Here is a 20,043-nt window from a genome sequence, read left to right as displayed (position 1 = left end):
AAGTAGTTCTCATAATAGTTCTTTCGGAATATCTCAGTAATCTTCTAATTCTAAATTGTTGGCGCTCTATAGGTACCTACTCCATTAGCCTGTCTTTTCCGCCTGGTTCAGGCAGCACCTCATCACGTATAGTATTTGTTTTTTTTTTATAAATATAAATGTTGTTTTTTGTAGGACTGTTCTTTTTTTATATGAAACCGTTAGTTTATCTAGCTCTATTATTTCTGGCATAAATGAGATCAAAAGCCTTGTAGTCAACAATTACATTTTGAAAGGCATTTGTTATGTTTGGGTTTACCACTATTTATGACTTTACCCAAAACTGGGGAATTTACAAAGCTAGATGGCGCCGCTAACGAGTGAAGTCATATAAGATATAGGATTTTTTATCATGTCGCACCTACATTTTCGAGAACAACTGTAATTTTAATTTGGATTTAATTTCATTCTGCTCGCTTTGTCCTAAATATAAGTAAACTTAAATAATTAACATGCAGTTTCGGATATAAATACGAACAACTCGGGTTTGCTGCAATTGAACTGCAACTGGCAACACAACGCAGTTGTCGGCAAGGCAGGCCAGCCAATAAAATCATTTTATTTCGCTTGCTTGCGGAATTTGTCTGGATTCAGGATAAAATAAAATTAAAAAAAAGTCACGTAAAATATTTTGCTGTAGCAGTAATACATGAAAACATTATTTTCCTTGAAAAATGTAAAACATTGCACGGCCTAAGTGATTGTAGGTTTTGTAGAAGATAAAGCTTTGTGATTCGTAGAAGTTTAAAATATTACCTTCGCATAGAATCTATTTTATTTATTGCTATAGTTCCGCGACGTTTTATTACACTAGACAGTCACTTTGCTATGAATCTGACAGCGAATAAAAACTGAATGTTATGGCTCCTGGTAACAACGAGCGACATCCAGGTCATACGGGAACTATACCCAAGACAAAAGTGAGAAATAATTGTAATGTTCCACAAGAAGCAGTTACACCAACAAGGAGAGACATGACGACCAATCTCGTAACGGTGAGAACTTGACTGCACTACTTTCTTTTCCATATTGACATTTGCATGCTTTACCATTGCTTCATAATTATATAGTCAATATTGCACCAACTAAGGTTTATAAAAAATACCATATGTATTAGCAAACTTCCCTGCAGTCACTGTGTAGTCTAAGCAAACCCATGGTATAAGTACTAAACCTCCATTGTCATGTAGATGTAGTCTTAAAATAAATGTATAATATTGATGGTATAAAAGGCACAAAAATGCCTCAGCAGGGATCAAAAACTGGAATTGTAGATTTTGCAATAACATTAAATTGTTGGTAAGCAGGTATAAAATACTGTCTGACTGTGTCACATGTTATTTATTTACACTGCTGAACCCGCATTTAACAACCACACAAGCTGAAGGATTTATTTTTATAACACAATTGACAATTGTCATACAATACCATTCACCTTTACTATACCCTCAACAAATGAATAATGCATGACAGCATTTTACTATATATCTAGATAGAATATTTAATTAAATAGAATAGATATGTTTTTCCTTTCATGATAATTTTTAAATTCTTCAGGAATAAAAAATGATAAATATTTACAAACCCATATTAAACTGCCATTTGCAAAAGTATACATAGAATTAATAATTCAATATAAAGTACTAACTATAAAAAGCACAGTTTAAATGAGTAGTTTATGTAATGTAACATTGCAATGAGAATATAATAACAACTGGTGTATTTCATAGCAAAGCATGAACACATGTGAAGTTCGTATGGGTTTATTTTTGGAAACCTGAAAGATTCATGTATTTGAATTAGTGCCAAGCTGCCGTAGTTGTGACACAGATAATACTGAAGAGAAATTCGTTCCTTTCACTATTTTAAATTGATTTATCTTAAAGATATGGAATACTGCTTCCTTAATATAGTGATTTTAATTTGAAATTATTGAAATACCTTATGGGAGGTTGTTTTTCTAAATTCAGTGCTCCAAAGGTGTGTGTTCTGCTCTCAGTTATTGTACTGCATATTTTAGGAATGTGTGGGACATGTGATCTTTGAAAACAATTAATTTTTAGACTTCTCTGGATTGGGTGCCGGTCTCTGAATACAACAGTCGCACTAACTACAGTCAGTCAAGAAAACCAACAAACAATACATCAGATCAAGAGCTGACAGATTTGGGTAAGCTTATTTTACTAAATTCTTATACCCAAAAATGGATTTCAGATCCTGATGTAAAAATGTTTTTTTTAGACAATTCAGTTTCATTTGAAAGTGGATTTGGGCGGTTTGTGCCCGTAAGACCCCAGCCACGCGCTTTGCCTCTCAACGTGCAGAACCGCGAGAATATAACGGCTGAACAGCATGATGATGGAACTGGCTCATCAATTTCAGGACACACTCTGCACCCCTATGTGCATCAAATGCAGAATGGTAAGTCTTAATTATTTCATCATGAAAATTGTATTACGCTGTAACTGATACATGACACCAGGAATCATTTGATTAGCATGAAATATTAGCAGAAAGTCTGCAGTATTTATAATGAGATTACAGAATTATTTGGGATTGAATTTTTAAAAGAAGCACAACTTTTTCCATTTTCAGGCCTAATTCCACACTCCAATCATGCGTCAGCAGCTGTGATGATAGTAAATCCTACTACACCTAACGCTGTAACAGGAAACGTTTCACAACCATTTAATGTAAGTGTCAAATCAAGAACTATAAATGATTGTTTCAAAAGCTTTTATTTTGGACCTATATTTTATTCAATTTTATTTTTAGGCTCCTAATCAAAACAGAAACAATTTAACAAGGAATTTGAATCCTTCTCGAAACAATTTTGAAGGAAGCCACTCAAGCAACAATAACACTACACCCCCAATATCCAATTCTAGAACTGGGACAAAGACAGTTAATTTAATCAACAATATGTATGAGCAGGGACAAGGGAATTTCAATAATCTCAATGAGACCAATAACCATGTAAGTACTCATCTAAATTTAGGTATGTTAAATATTTACTGTTCATCTTTCTGTTTCCTTTCTCTATTACATCTTTTTTTGAGGTATTGCTTCTGGTAGTTAAGTCTTGTTTTTATTTAGGTTCACAGGGAGTCGGCGCGAGCCTTAGGGGAGGCCATAGCCGCCGCATGCCCTGATGCAGCCGCCGTAGAGCGCCGGCTTGGACAAATACGAGAGTACATTCGAGTTACTTCGTCTCTCGTTGACACTATGCGTAATTCTGAAGAAGAGGTATGTGCACCAATTCAATGATTATAAGTAGAAATAAGATCACATAAAAATTGGTTGATATTATTTTTAATTTAGGCTTTTATCGAACACACTAAAGAAGAATATGATGAACTGGTAGAGATGGTAATGAAGTTAAAGGAAAGTGAATCTAAACTAGAAAGTATGTTAGTGGTAAGCACACCTGAGAATGTAGAAGTGCCTGGTGAGGAATCAGATGGTGTTGTCATTGTGGAGCTGCCAGCCACAGATGCCAATACTGAGGGCAAAAGTGAACCTCCCATAGAAACAAATATAAGCCCAGATAAAATGAGTAATGTTAAAAATACAACTGATAACAATATCATAAACAATAACTTAAAGAAAGTAACTAATATTGAAAATGAGCAATTGAACAAATCTATGCATAATATTAGAGTTGAAGAAGAAAGTCAACCTCATGAGGTGAATAATAGGACTACTGAAAGTATTCAGATTGCTAATGATAACACACATCAGATAACAAGGTCTCCTGAAAATTTAGAAAGAACAGAGGATACCAATAAGGAGATCACAATTAAAGTTGAGCAGTGTGAAAATGGAAAAGACCAAGAATTAAAAGATATGTTGCGTAAGAACATACTGTCTTGTGTGGAAAAAATAACGCGGATAGAGGAGATGAAATCTAAAAAGAAAGATCCCAATACACGCAGCGATCAGGTTTTTGTTTGTTACTGTGAACTATGGAGTGTGTCCCTATGTTGTGAGCCGAAAAATCCATAGCATGAAGTGGATGCGATCTTGGAGCAGAAAATAACCGTCTCTAATACCTATTACCATTCTCGCCAATATCATTTGTTATTTTCTATTGTGTCAAAGCTGCTTTCTAGCTTTAACTTAGAACTTTCAGCTTTGATTTTTACTTATAGTTTTACTGCTGTTTTATGGATACATTGTAATTTTTATAACAATTTCTGTACAGGTTTGTGCATGTTAGAGACAAACGACCCTATAACTCGTTCTCGATTGGGGAATTGATTAATTCAATAAACACATTAAAACCTATAACATAAATCTTCATTTTCGCGTGTATTAAGCACGCTTTAAAATTTCGCACACATATTAGTATGTAAAAATTTCGCAATGTGGTGAAATAGAAAAAAAAACGCAATTTGGCGAAATAGAAAAAAATGCGAAATTTTTGCTACAATGTGTAGATGATTTCAGCAGAAATAGTATAAATTATCAAAACTCATTTTGATCCTTAAAACAACAGGGTCTAATGAGTTAAAACGTTAATGTTTTAGACATCTGTTTGTTTTTGTGTTACCCTTAATAGATCTGTTTGTGTAACTCTTTTATTCGGTTTATTGTTATTTTACTACAGTAATTGAAAATATTTTTGCAGGATGTAGTAACAAGGCCCGTGTCTGCACAAAGCAACGGCTCCACATACAGTGACAATGAACTTTGGCAGAATGAAATTAAAAATAAAATGGAAATGTCGCAAATGCGATTGGCAGCGTTGAAACAACAACAACGTAGGCTCTTGAAATATCAGGTTAGTTACTCACATTATCCAATATTGTTTACTACAGCCAAATTCAATAACAAAACAATAAAACACTCTGTTTTATTTAAAACTTACAGGAAGAAGCAAAACATCAATTGGAAGAAATGAACAGAGATAGAGAAAGGGAGAGACAAGCTCAAGAAGTTCAGCCATCTACATCACATGAAAATTTTGGTGGTGCCCAAGTAAGTATCATACCTATTTTAGATCTTTTTCGGTTTATGAAATCGGTTTTAGTATGCATAAATAAAGCAATTATTTGAATAGACTACTAATATTATAGCAAACTGCATCTTCTTCAGTGGTGAAGGGCGGGCGTCTTGGGGCTGTCTTTTGTAAATTTGACGTTAAAAAAAGTGCTGATTTTCAGCCTATTTTGAACTTTTGATTTGATTTTATAACATATTTTTTTTACCTTTCCTGCAACCGATTCTTTCAATGTCTACAAAATTGTTTTTGCAGAACCAATCACTCAGTACTAACTATCACCACGCCAATCGAATGTACGCGGCGAACCAACAGATAGGGGTAGCAACCACACTACCCCAGTCGACTGAAGCCTTACATATACAGCAGAACATGACAGCTAGTGTAGACACTGACCACGGACATTCTACACATTCAACCCACAGTCAGGATGACAGGCTCTCTCATCGGGATATTAACGTTACTGGTAGTGAGGTTGGTACTGCAATCATTGTTTCTATACTTACTTTTACCGTTCCAAGTTTTCTGTCTATCCATTTTTCTGTTTCAAAAATTAAAAAAAAAAATCAATAGAATAACAACTCTTCAATGATAATGTTAAAATCTCGTGATCCTTCGTAGATCTGAGCAAAATAGACAAAAACGAATAAATTACACTAGGATTGGACGACCTTGGTCTCCCATCCAATACCAGATAATCGTTAAATTTTGTTGGGATGTATAGCTCTTGTAATATGTTAGGAAGCGGCAGGAGCAGGCCGTGACAGCGAAGCGGACGATGACGAAGTACTGCTCAATGAGCGCAGTCGAATTCTACAACTGAAGCTAAGAGAATTACAGATGAAGAAACAACATATGGAAAGTTTGGTAAGCATTCGGTATTAGCTCCAATTTCTGCCAAACATTATATATTTTTAATCTACTACAAAAGAAGGAGGTTCTCAATTTGTCAGTCATATGTTTGTGCGTGATTATCACTTTACCTTTATAACCTTTGCTGAACATTTTGATGCTTTTTTCTGCATAGTATTTGTCGAACTTAGGTGAAGGTTTTGGATGCATTGTTGGATTCGGTTTATTTATTTATTTGTTTCTAGGTTCAGGAGTTTCAAAAGTTACAAATGGCAACACATCTCGGTTCCGGTCGGAATACCTATTCTAGTTCTGGTGAAGACAGTGCTGATGAGGAACTGCCCCAAAAATGTAATTAAGACAAATGTTGCATCATAAATTAACTCTCTTATAGATACTTGTGATGTTTAATCTAATAAAATTATTAATGCAATTCTTTCAGGTAATAATGGAAGTAATAATAAGAATGAGGATCCTTTCAAACTAATGGAAATAAAGGCTATCAAAACTGCTCTTCAAAAAACAAAAGGTTATAAATCCCCTATAAGAATTGAGACAAATCTGTGAGCCGTCCAATAATATAAGATGTTATCTTTTACAGATTTGATGAGATCAGTGGAAAATTATGAGGTAGAACATCTTTCGGGTCATGATGATTCCTTCAGAGAGTTATCCACTCATTCAAACATCCATGACAAGTAAGGACTAAATTATTACGTTGTCAATGAATAATAAAATAATTAATAAGTGTTTCTAATAACTGTTTATATTTCACAGTAAATCTGAAGGTGGTGGAAGTATGGGAGGATGGTCTAACGACGGCAGCATGTGTCGTGTTCGGAACTCGTTGCCGCAACGTCACAAGTTCACCAACGAGCAGCACTCACAGCAACTTCATGCACAACAGCATGCACAACAACAGCATGCACAGCAACAACATGCGCAACAACAACATGCGCAACAACAGCATGCCCAACAACAGTTGCATCAGGCTCAACAACAACTTCAACATCATTCGCAACAAAGTAAATAAGTTCCATAGACGTTTCATAGAGCAGCTTACATTTTGTCAATAAACTCATATCAATGTTGATGTATTCTAAAATTAGCACCAGATTATTTACCTCATTCATTAGCTAATAATTATTTAACATATAGTTTTGGAAGTATGTAACCTATTCAATTAACGATATAGTTTAGGTGTTATAATTTTTACTTGATAAACATCTCCAATTATTGCCATGAGTTTTTTAGGAACTTATATTATTTTGCGTCATACAGTAGTCTTGTCATTAATCAGCCATTCTATGTATAAAAAGTCATCTTGAGTGGCCCAACTAAAATACTAACTGTGTGTCATCCAGGCCATGAAGAAAACATAGCTACTTTACAAGAGCTAGCTCAAGAACTTCGGATGGAAACGGAGAAGATAATGGGTGAACGCGCTCGGATCAAAGATATGATCTCTAACAAAGGTAAGTGGGTCATAAGATCCCTAGAAAGACCACTTTCTTAGCATATGCGCTGTTACAAATGATGTTTAACTATTAACAACTAACAATAAAAGTTAATTTTCACTGATTATGATGCATGATCGACGTACCTTGAGGATCATAATCATGAAGGTAGCTTTTTGGCACCAATAAAAATAAAAAATAAAATAAAACCCCAACCTAAACAATAATTTGATAATTATAACTTTTTTCTGCCTAGTAAATCGTTGGTCTTTATAAATTTTGAATATTTATTTATTCGCGATTTTACTTTTGCCCTAATGGTGATTTTAAGCCTTTAGGCCTAAATAGTTATTTTAATGAATATAACCGAAAAATAATGAACCCCATTGCCTTCACAGAGGTGAGTCGTAAGCAGAAGAAAGTGAACGAGGAAGTCCGCGCGGGTCCGAGCGGGCAGCCCGGCCCCGCCGAGCGCAGGCAGATGAAGCTGCGTGCGTTACTCGCCGATAAACAGCGGGAACTTGAAGCTCTGCTTAACAAAGAGGTATTATTTTGTTACTTATATTTATAAATGCGAAAGTTTGTGTGTTTGTTACGCTTCCAGGTTAAATTTGCTCAACTGATTTAGATGAAATTGGGTGTAAATGATGTTATAGTTCACGCCAAACTTTTTGTGGTGACGGAAGACCATTATGCGTATCGGCAGGTAGCGACAGTGTGAGTTGAAGACATGGGCGTTCTTATGGTCAGAATTTAGTTTCAGACCACCTTTGAATTTTGAGAGAACTTATCCTTGCAGACTTTTATATATACAGTAATTCTAGGCCTAGATCATCTTTGAGGGGTTTTGTAATGTTGTTGCAGAAAGTACTATGCTCAGCTCCTGAACCGCAAAATATGAAATCTGAGTCGCGCAGCGCTTCAGTTGTCAATCAATCTTATAATAGGTAAGTTTTTTCTAATAATCAATATCAGTGTTCTAGTTACCTAATGTCTTGTAATTAAATTAATATTTAACTTTTCAGTGAACAAGACCGCATAAGTGAACCCGAATCGAGATCAGAACAAATACTTCTGGACTCACAGGACTCTAGGGAAACTGACAACTTCAGGGTATGTTCAATCATTTGCATTTTTTTACTGTCTCCCAAAAAAGAGGAAGTTTTCAATTCGTTTATAGTTGTTTAAATATGTTACAAGATTTCTCGAACTGACTGATGTAGAAATCCCTGAAAAATCACGAATAACTCTTGAAAATTTTAGGCACAAACAAGTCGTGTAAAAAATACGGTCACCTATCTTGTTTTTGAGCTTATTTTAATAGTTTTGAAGAGTCAATTATACCGGGATTGGTTTAAAAAAAATTTCGGTGACTATATAAATAAAAAATATTTAGTAACATTATTTTTATTTCAGGGTGGTGGTGATAGTGCCCTAGGTGGAAGATCGGTCGCACCTTTGCCAGCTCATATGAGCAGTGCCTATGGAAGCGACACGGACAGGTAAAAACAAATGTTTATTGTATTAAAGAGATTAATGCTGGTCGGGTTTTCAACCTAACCTTACAGGTACATTCTTTAATTCAGCAGAATTATATGACGTTTTGATAGAATTAACAGCACATACATTTTAACACGGAACACAGGTCTTCCGTGCTAAAATTATTTATTGCTTTACCTAGATAACTTTGTCATTTGTTGGTATTTTAACAGATTTTCTTATATATCGTTGTTTTATATTGCAGTGCGTCTAGAAACAAGTCCAATCAAAGAAATCGGGTGCGAAGGAGACAACCGCAGGAACGACAGCCAGATGAGAATAGTGTATGTGTCTTGCTGTTATTAAGTTATTGTTGGTATTGATGTTTTATTTCATGAAAGCGGGTGAGTCATACTCGTGTGTAAATAAACATGCAAATTACCTTTCGGCGACTCTATCACTACTACAAAGACACAAGTAATGGCTCATTTGCTTTCATGAAAAAGATATTTACGTATAAATAACCCTATTTTCGTTATTCAGGTCACCCAATCGAATAATACGAATCAAAATATTCGCCACGAACCTAGGGTGGAGTCTTCTAATGTCAATATGGTTCCGCCCATCTCACAAAACAGTAAGTTTTTAACAATTTTTATATAGGAGACATTGCTTTCGGAGATTTGGTTGGTAAATTGGTCTTTTGTTATTTCAGCTGGTGAAAACCCCGCGAACATGCCATATCCGCATCTACCACCGCCTGGTTGGAATACCAACAATAAATCCAATCAGGTTAGTAAATTATAATAAATGGCATAATTATCATATGATTCTTTTTATCAGGACACCGCAGATAATACCCTATTTACGCGTTTGTGTTTCGAAGGTTGAGTAAAAACCCATTTAAGAACGAGACTACTAGCCAGTTTGAGAATCTATGCATTACAGAGGTTTACCTCCCTCTCATGCAAATTTCGTCTTTATAAAATTCAGCGCTTCAAGACATATTTAGTATGCAGTCGTTAATTCTATTTACAATTTGGTTTCAGGATATGCGCAATCAATTCACCCAAAATAGTCACTCTCAAACTATGGAGCGGTTGATGGGGACGCCTCAACTGTCTTTCCCTCCATCTATGCCGTTCAACATGATGATGCCATACAGTAAGTTATTTTATGATCTTTACGTCAACTTCATCAGTCTAAAATCCCAAATGGACGATTGCTATTACAGATTACATATACATTATATGAAGCGAATGACAAAATTCAATCTCCAATCGTAAAACATTTTAGAGGCTCGTGAAGCTATAAAACTGGTATTACACTGAAATTATACATATAATATAAATATGAAATATATGATTTTTCTCATTTTCCAGGTATGGTGGGCGGGTGCAGCTGTGGCTGTGGGTTCTGGGGCGCGTGGTGCTGGCAGCAGCTCGTCATGCAACAGCGAGAGATACACCAACTCAGGGACCAGCTCAATCACGTAATATCATCATCTACTATAACTGCAACTATGTTAGGGTCGGTTTCCAGTGTAACCAGATGCAGCTGAGTACCAGTGTTTCACTTGGACCGATTGCCTATCTAACCTCCTAAACCCAGTTACCTGGGTAGCCCGATACCCTAGATTATGGCTTCTGACTACCTAACGATTGCCAAAGATGTTCATATGATGACAGCCGGTAGCCAACAATTTACCGTGCCTTCCGAAACACGGAAGAAGCGCCAAGCGTTGCTTAGCCACCAGTGTTCCACATTCTTAATTGTACATACTTAACATTGTGTCCAGTTCGATAATATCCTTGCATGTGTTGTAGATGGAAGAGCGTTGGCGTGCAGAAACAGCGTCACATACACTAAATAACCAAGTGCCGCCGGGAAACAGAGCCAACAACTATTGGGATAACTTTCGCAGGTAACAACTATCGTAATCATGTATTTTTGTAGTTATTTGATGGAAAATATTGACAATCAATAAAAAATATTTATTTACCATGCTTTTCTCTTTTCAGATATTAAGAAACACGCATTATGTTTTGACTTATTATATTTATATTTAATTACTATAGTAGATTCGACGTATTTATGTATTTTATAATTTACTTCAGTTTCAAAATATTATTAGGGTGAGAATAGTGTTTGCCCTAGTTTTCTTTTTTAATTTACGTTTTCCATCGTTTTATCATGCTTTTTAATAAGACTAATCATAAATGCCTGTGTGATACATAACACTCCTATATTATGTGTTTACACTAACATTACAGAAGTGGCTGCTTGATTATTTGCTTACGGGTACTAAGAAATGAAAAGTAAAAGTAATTTTCTTTTTCAGTTATTCACGCCAAAATCTTCTGTCCGCGAATAATAAGGCAAACGCTGACGGCCACTTAGGAGTTGGCCCTGCCCATAACCCACACCCGTTGGTAGAAAGATCTCACAACACACTTCATCGTACTCCCTCCGCCACCCCTCCCTGCATCACTCCCAAGAGAAACACCAACGCAGCTAGTTCATCACACAATGCCACACAATCATCTCAGGCCAATAACGACGATATACCCAACAGGCACATGCGACGCAATGTCGCCTACGAAAGATCTCTCTCATTCTCATCAGCACCAGATGTTTTGAACGTGAATCAGAACCCAGACACTGATACGACATCTGCTTGCCACTCAAGAAATATTGACGAAAATAACGTCACCAATGTTTGCAATATCAATATCAATCGCCAAGAAGTTCCAACAAATTCATTTAGAAATTTGAATATCACGAATCCTATTCCTGAGATTATTCAGGCTCATGCAAACAATTTAAACACGTCTGCTAATAGTAAAAAGAAATCGTCTTCAAAATTACCAGCTAAGAACTCAACTAATAGAAGAAACTACACTCTGGATTATTCACAAATGAGCAATATCAATATTGCCAGTACATCGGAAATGCCTAATCCCAATTTAGCGTCTACCAGCCGTGAAGTTCAAGATAAAGCAACGTCAAAGTTATTTGATCTTCTCAGGGAAAATGTGTATTCTGAAGTAACTGCTCTCATTGACGTAAATGAATCACACCCAGATTTTTTGATCCAGCTGTTCAGAGAATTACAGCTCATTAGTTCTGATACTTTACGACAAAAAGTATTACAGTCGATACGTAATGTGCTGTCTCAGTATAGTTCTATTATGGAAAGTCAAGGCACTGAAAGCGCCCACGAAGAAAATAGACAAGAATCTGTTTCGACAACATCTGGGGAACCTAATGCTTATAACGAGTGTAACTCATTACCACTTCAAAATGTATGTGGAAATGCTCTGCAACTTGATAATAAAATAGTGCGTTTTTTATTGCTAAAAAGCGAAGAAACATGTACGACAGAGTTTTTAGAGACTTTGGTATCTCTAATTTTGAGCAACGCGGCTGATGGAAGGTATACACAACAGGCCAAGAGGAGGCTTCTTGAATTACTTTCGAAGTATGAGGGTATGCGAGTTTGCGATGTTTCAGGCGACATTATTGAAAATTTACCAGTATTCATCCCAGCCTCTACTGAAAGTGAATCGGCACAACATCAGAATGATATACCTGAATCCTCTATTTTGCAAGATGTGGCTGGTTCTCTAAATTTATTTAGTTCGAGCGATAGCCAATTGCATCAGCTAAATGCATGTCCATATGATATGTGGCCAGGACACGTCCACATGGATATTGAGACTTCAGACATGAACGACAGTAGTCCACGTTCTAGTCAAGAAGGTAAAGTGGATCTCATAAATTGTTCCGAAATGCATAACGGAGATTTGGCGGAAGCCGATCAAACATGTCACACTGAAGCCGATGAAAGCGGTGCCAACGGACATGACGAAGCAGGGGCCAATGCGGAAGCCCTTCCTGACGTAGTAGACACCGAAGAAGTCACTCCGACTGAGGTAATGCAACACGTACTGTACTGTAGATGCCTGCCATTAATTAATTGTGCTAATCGTAATGAATAAATACTTTACAATTTGTCTAACCATTTTCAGTATACTATGAACTGAGTCATTGATGGACTATTGGTAATCGCATTCATAATAGTAACCTGGCCCATTCGTAAGACAATTTTATAAAACTATATGTATTGCTAAATTTGAAGTAGCCATTTAAAAGTTATTTTTACTGTAAACAATCCCACTCAGTGATCGTAACAGAAACTAGTTTATTTAAAAATAACGAATTAGTCTTTGCACCACATTTTATATTACTATCCCATAAATAACTTGGTTCATAAATTATCAATTTAGATATTACAATGAGGTCACAAGTTTTCATGCTGTGTATTAACTCTGATTTAATAGACTAAAATTTGGACTTATTAACACTAGAAAGACCAGAGTGGTCAAATGACCCCAATGAAGTTTTTGATCAATCATATTTTCAAAACCAAAGCATTGAAATCGCTGTGGTTTTATGACTTTTAATATTTCGTCATTCTTTACACTATTCTGATGTGTCGATACCGAAAGCAAGATAAATACGAATTAAAAATTATCATCTACCTAGAAAGACCGCTGTGGTCATTTGACACCACTACGTGCGTGCTTTGTAAATTTGTTGAATATACTCGTATTGTGGGTAGTTAAATTAAAATATTTGCATTGATGTTGATTCAAAGTGCTTATGTAATGGTTTCCCATATTTAGGGAGAGAAGGCCATCCCATTTCCCATATGAAGGCCATCCACAAAATCAAAGTTTAGGCGAGTGCGTTGTATTGCGACTAATGGACTCATACTTGAATAGTGGTCGAAATATAACAACTGATATTATTTTTTATGAGTGTAAGCTTTTCAAAAAGCTAATTGAAAAACGTACATCAATAGTTGGTACGGTAAACAAAATACGATTAGATATTCTAGCTACTATAAAAAAATGCAACCCTCAGTTTATATGAAACACATATTCACAACTCTGAAACATGCGCACTTACAGTTTATCAAGGAAAACCTTCAAAATCAATTATGATTCTTAGTTCACTTCACTCTTATGTATTTGTTGATCCAGAAGAAGCAAAAAAGAAGCCGAACACGGTGAAGTTTTACGATGCTACGAAATTTGGAGTACCTGGATGTTATTGATCAAATGACCAAGAAATATGGTGTCAAAGCACCTTCTGCTCGTTGGCCCTGACAAGTGTTTCATGATATTATGAATTTGGCATCAATCTATTCTTGGATTTTGTACAAAAATCCGAAAAAAAGGTCATTCTTGACTTGGCAAGGGAGTTTTTCGCCCGAGATTCCCACTCCCTGATGATGCCATCTAGGTACTTCACAGCCCGATAATAGCATACCTACCCCAGACCCTGAAGAAGAACGTAGCGAAAAGAGAAAACGGTGTCACGTCATTGTTACGTGCAAAAATGCAGACAAAACTACAAATCTTGTATTAGTTGTAAAAAGCCTTTGTGTGGTTCTTGTAATGTAAACAAGGAGCTAAAACAGCAAAAATGTGCCCATTTTTTTCGTTTTTATAACACATAATGGATGTTTAATTACTATTAAGGTCTTTTATTTTCTATTAGATATTAATCAATAAAAATTAAAACCATAATACACGAATAAAACATTACAACCCATGAATGGGTCATTTGACCCCACTTGGTCTTTGTAGGTAGTTCAAAATTTCGGTCTTTCTAGTGTTAAACCTACTATAACTGCTATTATCGAGGTGATGGGTCCTACAATCAAAATTTCATAGACGTCGAACTTGAGCGACTAAACACTATTATATTGTGACCCTCAGCACTTCATTCCTGTATTCTCTGCACTCTTGTAATGTGAATCCGTATTTGTCACGTGTTAACTATAACTTATTTTTACAATTTGTAATATGGGACTCTTATAATAAACTGACATATTCAAAAATGCATTTTCAATTCCAAGTCTGAGACTACCAAAAATAATACAACTAATTACAACATCTAAATTATTTATTACAATATCAGGTACAAATACAATTAATATCACAGTGGGTTTGGTTATAACTTAATTCTGTTAGTTATATGACACCTGCACTCTTAATAGCAATCTATATGTTAAAGACAAACTGTAAATTGTTGGTATGTTTACATTAAAGGCGGAAGCTGAGTGGCTTGGACTTGATCGTGTGCCAACAAGGCTGCACATGGAAGAATCATCTGAAAAACAAAAAGGTGAAGTTAATACAATGTAAAGGTGGCATAAAACCCAAACTCAGCCATATTTGGCTTCTATATAGTTTGAGTATACACTGAAAGAGAAACAAATTTATTAAAGCTTCTGTAACTGCATCTGGAACAGAAAAACAAAGTAAATTGAAATAATTGAGTGTTTTCTTTTTTCCAGATTGAACTGAAGTATGATGTTCCCCTGATGACTTTAGTATTATTGTGTTATTATTGTATCCCATTTTTATTATTGAATAACTCATATGCTTTACATAAATACTTTGTGTAATATATATAATAATATATTAATAAATATTCTTAAACAAATATATTCTTTTAAATTAAAAGAAACACCCTCCCTTTGCCTATTAATTTTTATTAGACAAATCTTACACTAGAAACATACATATTAACTTAGTTGTACAAAATTGTTAGGTAATGCTTAATGTCCCAATCACTTAAATCTTATATCACACGTGTTTGAGTCACAGACACTGTATCAAATGAAAAATATTTCCTCCGTGAATGTTCCAATACAAAGATTCCATGATATCTTCTGTACTTGAATCCAATTTCATGGTCTCGCTTGTCTCAGGTTCAATGCTTTTCTCTCTTTGTACTTCTGCAGATAAAATGAATAATTTTCTAAATTATTTTTTGTCTTTGGTGACATTGCAGTAGAGATTAGATCATCATATGGACCATGAGACAACGAGATATGTCTGGATTGTTGTGCGTTGGACGTAGTAAACATGGATTGTAGTTGGAAGTTGATGGCACCATACCCTCTGAAATAAATTCGAATCTCATCACACTGGGCCTCAAGTTTCAGACAGGAAGCCTCCTAGGCAAGTTTTGTTGCTGTTTCAACTTTCAATAAAAAAATATTTTCGTTTCTAAATTTAATGTCCTAAGGATAAGTTCATAAACACGAATACGTTATAGTAGGAACTGTCTGAATCCATGTGGTTATTTTATAACTACTTTCGTGGTTACGAGAAGACTACATCTCATTTTTTTTCATAAATCAATTACTCATAAAAGTGATCATTTGTGATCACGATGCGGCCGTAATACCACTAAGAAAAAAAAAACAATAACTATTATACTTGGCATGACTTTTAAGTACTCTGCATTGAATCCTGTAAGTACCTTTTTGCCTCTATTTATGGGGGAGATATGTATATTCATGGAATATTAATACATGGAAAGGGATATCTACGAATTTGCTTTTACTTAATATGGAAACCAAAAACTGTAAGTGTCATCAACTATTTGAAAGCTTCCTTTTTCACTTAGGAAACTATAAGTGAGTACTATGTATTTGCACCAGCATCTGCATAATGTCATTTACGTGTCGCAGTCATGTTATAATAGCAATTGTCTTCAGATCAGTTTTATTTCCTTATGGCAGTTAAAACTCAGTTCTTACAGAAGATATTTAGAAAATAATGTATTAAGAAATTTTATAGCTTACCTTGCTGTAGTTCCTTTGTCTTAACTCCATATACCGAACTTAAACTCATCACAAATTTAAAATAAAATGATCAATGTACTTATGCACTTAAGCCTTTAGGACTTAGGAACTGACTATGTGGTATTTAGTCTGAATTTGCCTTTGAACAATAAACAACAGTCTTATGTCAATTTTTGTTTAAAAATGGTATTATACTTACCAAATATCTTGCTATGAATTGCATTTGATAACTGGAAAATGTGATATTTTTTAGAAAAATCAATGTTTAATGAAATGTTAATGACATTAAGTAATATCAACATTTTTACAAGCAATATACTGATAAAAAAGTTGAAAAAAAACCTGAAATTTAAATGAAAAATATCAAAGACATTTGATAAGTGTAACATCTTTTAAGGCATTTCTCATAAAAATAAGCATTTTCACTATTGACTATGTATAAAATAACTGTAACTGCATTTCAGTAATCATCATTGATCTGAGATGTACAGTCAACTTCAGGTCAGTGGTAACAGTTTTATAGGAACATCGTACTTATTACTATTGACTTAAGGTGCATGACAGTTACCACTGATGTGCAGTCTACTGTACCATGCATCTTAACTTAATTTGAAGGACAATTATTTTAATAATTTAGTAACAGAACAATTACAATTCAATATTTTCAAAATTATGGAAAAAAAATGTTTTGAAAAACGTGTTTTATACAATGTCTAACGTTAAATGCGCAAAACCTGAAAATAGCTTAATCAGAACAATGAGTATCACATTTCAAAAAATCTCCATAAAATTATTGACCCTATTTATTTATAGTTCAAACCGTCACCTGCGCGAACGAACTCGCCAAAAAGCTTCGCGTCGCAGCATAGTCATAGACGCCAGAAATGATCAGAATTGCCTGCAGAACTTAAACAGCTCATAAAACAATAAATAAAATGAATGACTTCTTTATCTCTGATTGTGGTCAAATGATTACAGAATCGTTTGAGGTGTCTGAGATTTTGCGTACTTGACATTACACGTTGTACAATAAAAACTACAATATCAGTGAATTATTTGGTATCATAAAATACACAGTACCGGCGGCATGCCGCTGGGTCTAGTTACCAGTTCCGATTACCCGATAATACTCGAGGCTGAGCCGCCGGTACTGTCAACAGCACTGAACAAATTATAAATTTATGCCTGTATATTTTTATTAACACTATTAGTAGTAATTATAGTAATATCTTGGGAAAAGGCATCAGACCATATTATTGAAAAAAAAAAAATGCTATGCTTTGAAGCTACACTTCATAATAAATATAGAATAGCCGTGCCTTAACATTAATTGGATACAGTACACAAGGCAAATGAAAAAAGTAATTAGTCTGTCTTTTAGATAACCCCAAAATAATGGACTCATTTTCTTCTTTTCTCTCACAAACATAACATAACAACGAAGACACAACACAATTGAATTTTGTGTTAAGTCACTTTTAAGTAAAAATTTTACATACACAACATCACAAGCCCCCACTCTCAATCTTTGTTGTGTAAAATTATCTTATCTTAGCCAAATAAAAAAAAAACAGTCCATTCTAAAATGCAGACTAATTAGAATCTCATTTTTTTAAACCTGTCATTTTTAACAGCCTATTACTAAATTGAAAAATATATAGTTATTTCAAAGAATAGTTTATATTCTTTACTGTTTATAGAGATACAAGTAAATGCATCAAATCAAATTAATCATAGTATAATCATCAGCAAGGATATTGAGCTCTGACCTTAACCAAAGTGGTTTATTGGTTTATTCCCTTAAGTGTACAGTGCGCAAAGCGATCCCCACTTTTCAGCCGAGAGCTCATTATCCGTGCAGATAACTATATTAAAGTTATCAAATTTAATTTAAACAATATTAATATAAAGAAACAAATGAGGAAATAATAATTAAAAAATATCACTAGTGGGGTGGGTGTTGGTGAATCACATGTTTAATAGTAGTGGCCTTACTCAAAAATATATTTTTAAATCAATGATACTTTCTTCTACCAGAAAAGATCATACCACTTTTTATGTATGTGATATCATAATTTTAATGATTACCAAAAAAAGTGTGCGAGGTATGCCAAGCTCCTATATTAAGCACGTGATTAGTTTTTTTTTAATAGTTTAGATCATTGGGCTTTTGAAGATTATCAATCAAATTAAATATTTGTTAGAGTTGCAAAAAAAAGTTATTATTTGTAGGACAACTATTTTAAACATAGGCTTATAAACAAGGAACATTACCACAATAGCCCAATAATTTTAAAGTAAACAGTTGTGAAAACAAAGGCGCAATTTTGACAATATTTTAAAAATTTTTAAGAAAATGTTAAAAGCACTTGTGAAACTGCAACAAAACTGTAAATATTGAACTTTAGGTGGTAGGTACCATCTAAACCATCATTCTACATAGCACTGGGAGACTTCCTACAAACGTCGCTTTTGGAGGGCAATCAAGCTAAGCCATATTTTTTGTAAAAATAAATCTATCCAGCATAGATTTTATCACTTTCATTGTTTTATTGAAAGGACTAAAATTTGAAAAATACTGCTTGTTGTTGTGAAAAATGTATTGACTACTTTATAGTTTGGATCTTTCAAACATAGTAGTCAACTAAACTGCATGTACATAAAAATGTGGCTTAGCTACATAGTCCTCCAAAACGACGCAAAGCAAAAACTACAGAACAATCTTGTTGCTCCAATTTATGCAATCAAAATGTGACAAGCATTCTTTTGCAGGTTATGAAACCCCACTGAATTGCATATTGATGCAATGATGACTTTGTATTTTTGAAGAATCCAGTAAGATTCAATTTGAACAACATACCTTCTCGAAGTCGTTTTCTTTGCGGATATTCGTCTTCGTCAGCGCTGCGCTTCCTCGAGGACGTTTTGGAGAGCGTTCCATCAGGGAGTTCTACAGCAACCATTTCGCAATCTGTGTCAACGTGGTTGTTTTCTGGTGTTTTCAAGTCGTGGTAGCCATAATAGCAATTTGTGGATATATGCACATTCTGACATTGGCCTATTGATTGATTGGCATCAGCACAAACTAGGGCGGGTCGCACGGCGTCGAAATTATTTCTGGCGTCCTGCAAGTATGACCCAACATTGCTTGCCGGCATTTTTCACTCGTTATTGCGATACGCGTCGACAACAGTAGTTCTATTGGAAACTTTGTTTTGATAAGTGCGTCGAAATCAATAATTATTTCTTGGAGCCAATATTATTTCGTGATGAGATGATGCCTCCTTTACTCCTTTGATTGATTGAATTTGTGAAGTTTTTATAAACTAAAAATGCACCAATGCACGACCTCGTAAGTAGCATAGACAATACTATTTTTTTTTTAATTACAGATTGCTATGAAATAAATACACCATCATCAGAGACAATAGTACCACGGACAGTACCGAGACAGAAGAGCTTCGTGTTCTATCTACTGGTAAGGTACTTGTTCTAGTGCAGTCATTGAAGCGAATAATACGGTCTAACCTCCGAATTTTTTTACT

At 34.8% G+C, this 20,043-nt stretch overlaps 2 protein-coding genes across 6 annotated transcripts; one reads left to right on the top strand and one right to left on the bottom strand.

Annotated features, from left to right (window-relative positions):
* The first annotated feature begins 554 nt into the window (after nucleotides 1–554).
* LOC110378240 (putative uncharacterized protein DDB_G0282133) lies at nucleotides 555–15,348 on the top strand. 5 transcript variants are annotated; one of them, XM_064036730.1, is made up of 29 exons: nucleotides 555–1,034; nucleotides 2,103–2,208; nucleotides 2,281–2,460; nucleotides 2,635–2,732; nucleotides 2,815–3,015; nucleotides 3,136–3,285; nucleotides 3,361–3,981; nucleotides 4,670–4,822; nucleotides 4,912–5,019; nucleotides 5,297–5,515; nucleotides 5,783–5,908; nucleotides 6,139–6,244; nucleotides 6,336–6,422; nucleotides 6,495–6,591; nucleotides 6,671–6,918; nucleotides 7,258–7,368; nucleotides 7,749–7,894; nucleotides 8,215–8,297; nucleotides 8,376–8,463; nucleotides 8,767–8,852; nucleotides 9,095–9,173; nucleotides 9,373–9,466; nucleotides 9,545–9,621; nucleotides 9,879–9,993; nucleotides 10,212–10,321; nucleotides 10,656–10,753; nucleotides 11,171–12,764; nucleotides 14,952–15,027; nucleotides 15,200–15,348. In XM_064036730.1, the coding sequence occupies exons 1-29, from the start codon at nucleotides 900–902 to the stop codon at nucleotides 15,202–15,204; spliced, it is 5,397 nt and encodes a 1,798-aa protein (XP_063892800.1). In that variant the 5' UTR covers nucleotides 555–899; the 3' UTR covers nucleotides 15,205–15,348. The 5 variants fall into 5 exon arrangements, with proteins under 5 accessions (XP_063892800.1, XP_063892799.1, XP_063892802.1 ...); XM_064036729.1 differs by having other exon boundaries at nucleotides 14,952–15,348; XM_064036731.1 differs by lacking the exon at nucleotides 555–1,034 and adding an exon at nucleotides 1,817–2,019 and having other exon boundaries at nucleotides 14,952–15,348.
* Nucleotides 14,788–19,884, bottom strand: LOC110378242 (uncharacterized). The gene is made up of 2 exons (XM_021337425.3): nucleotides 19,359–19,884; nucleotides 14,788–15,809 (listed from the first exon to the last, which is right to left on the bottom strand). Exons 1-2 carry the CDS (start codon nucleotides 19,654–19,656, stop codon nucleotides 15,706–15,708), a joined length of 402 nt encoding a protein of 133 aa, XP_021193100.1. The 5' UTR covers nucleotides 19,657–19,884; the 3' UTR covers nucleotides 14,788–15,705.
* Nucleotides 19,885–20,043: the final 159 nt, after the last annotated feature.

This window comes from Helicoverpa armigera, chromosome 10 (assembly GCF_030705265.1).
Source record: "Helicoverpa armigera isolate CAAS_96S chromosome 10, ASM3070526v1, whole genome shotgun sequence".
NCBI lineage: Eukaryota > Metazoa > Arthropoda > Insecta > Lepidoptera > Noctuidae > Helicoverpa > Helicoverpa armigera.
Note: the sequence above shows the minus strand (reverse complement) of the source record. Positions and strands in the feature narration are given on the sequence as shown.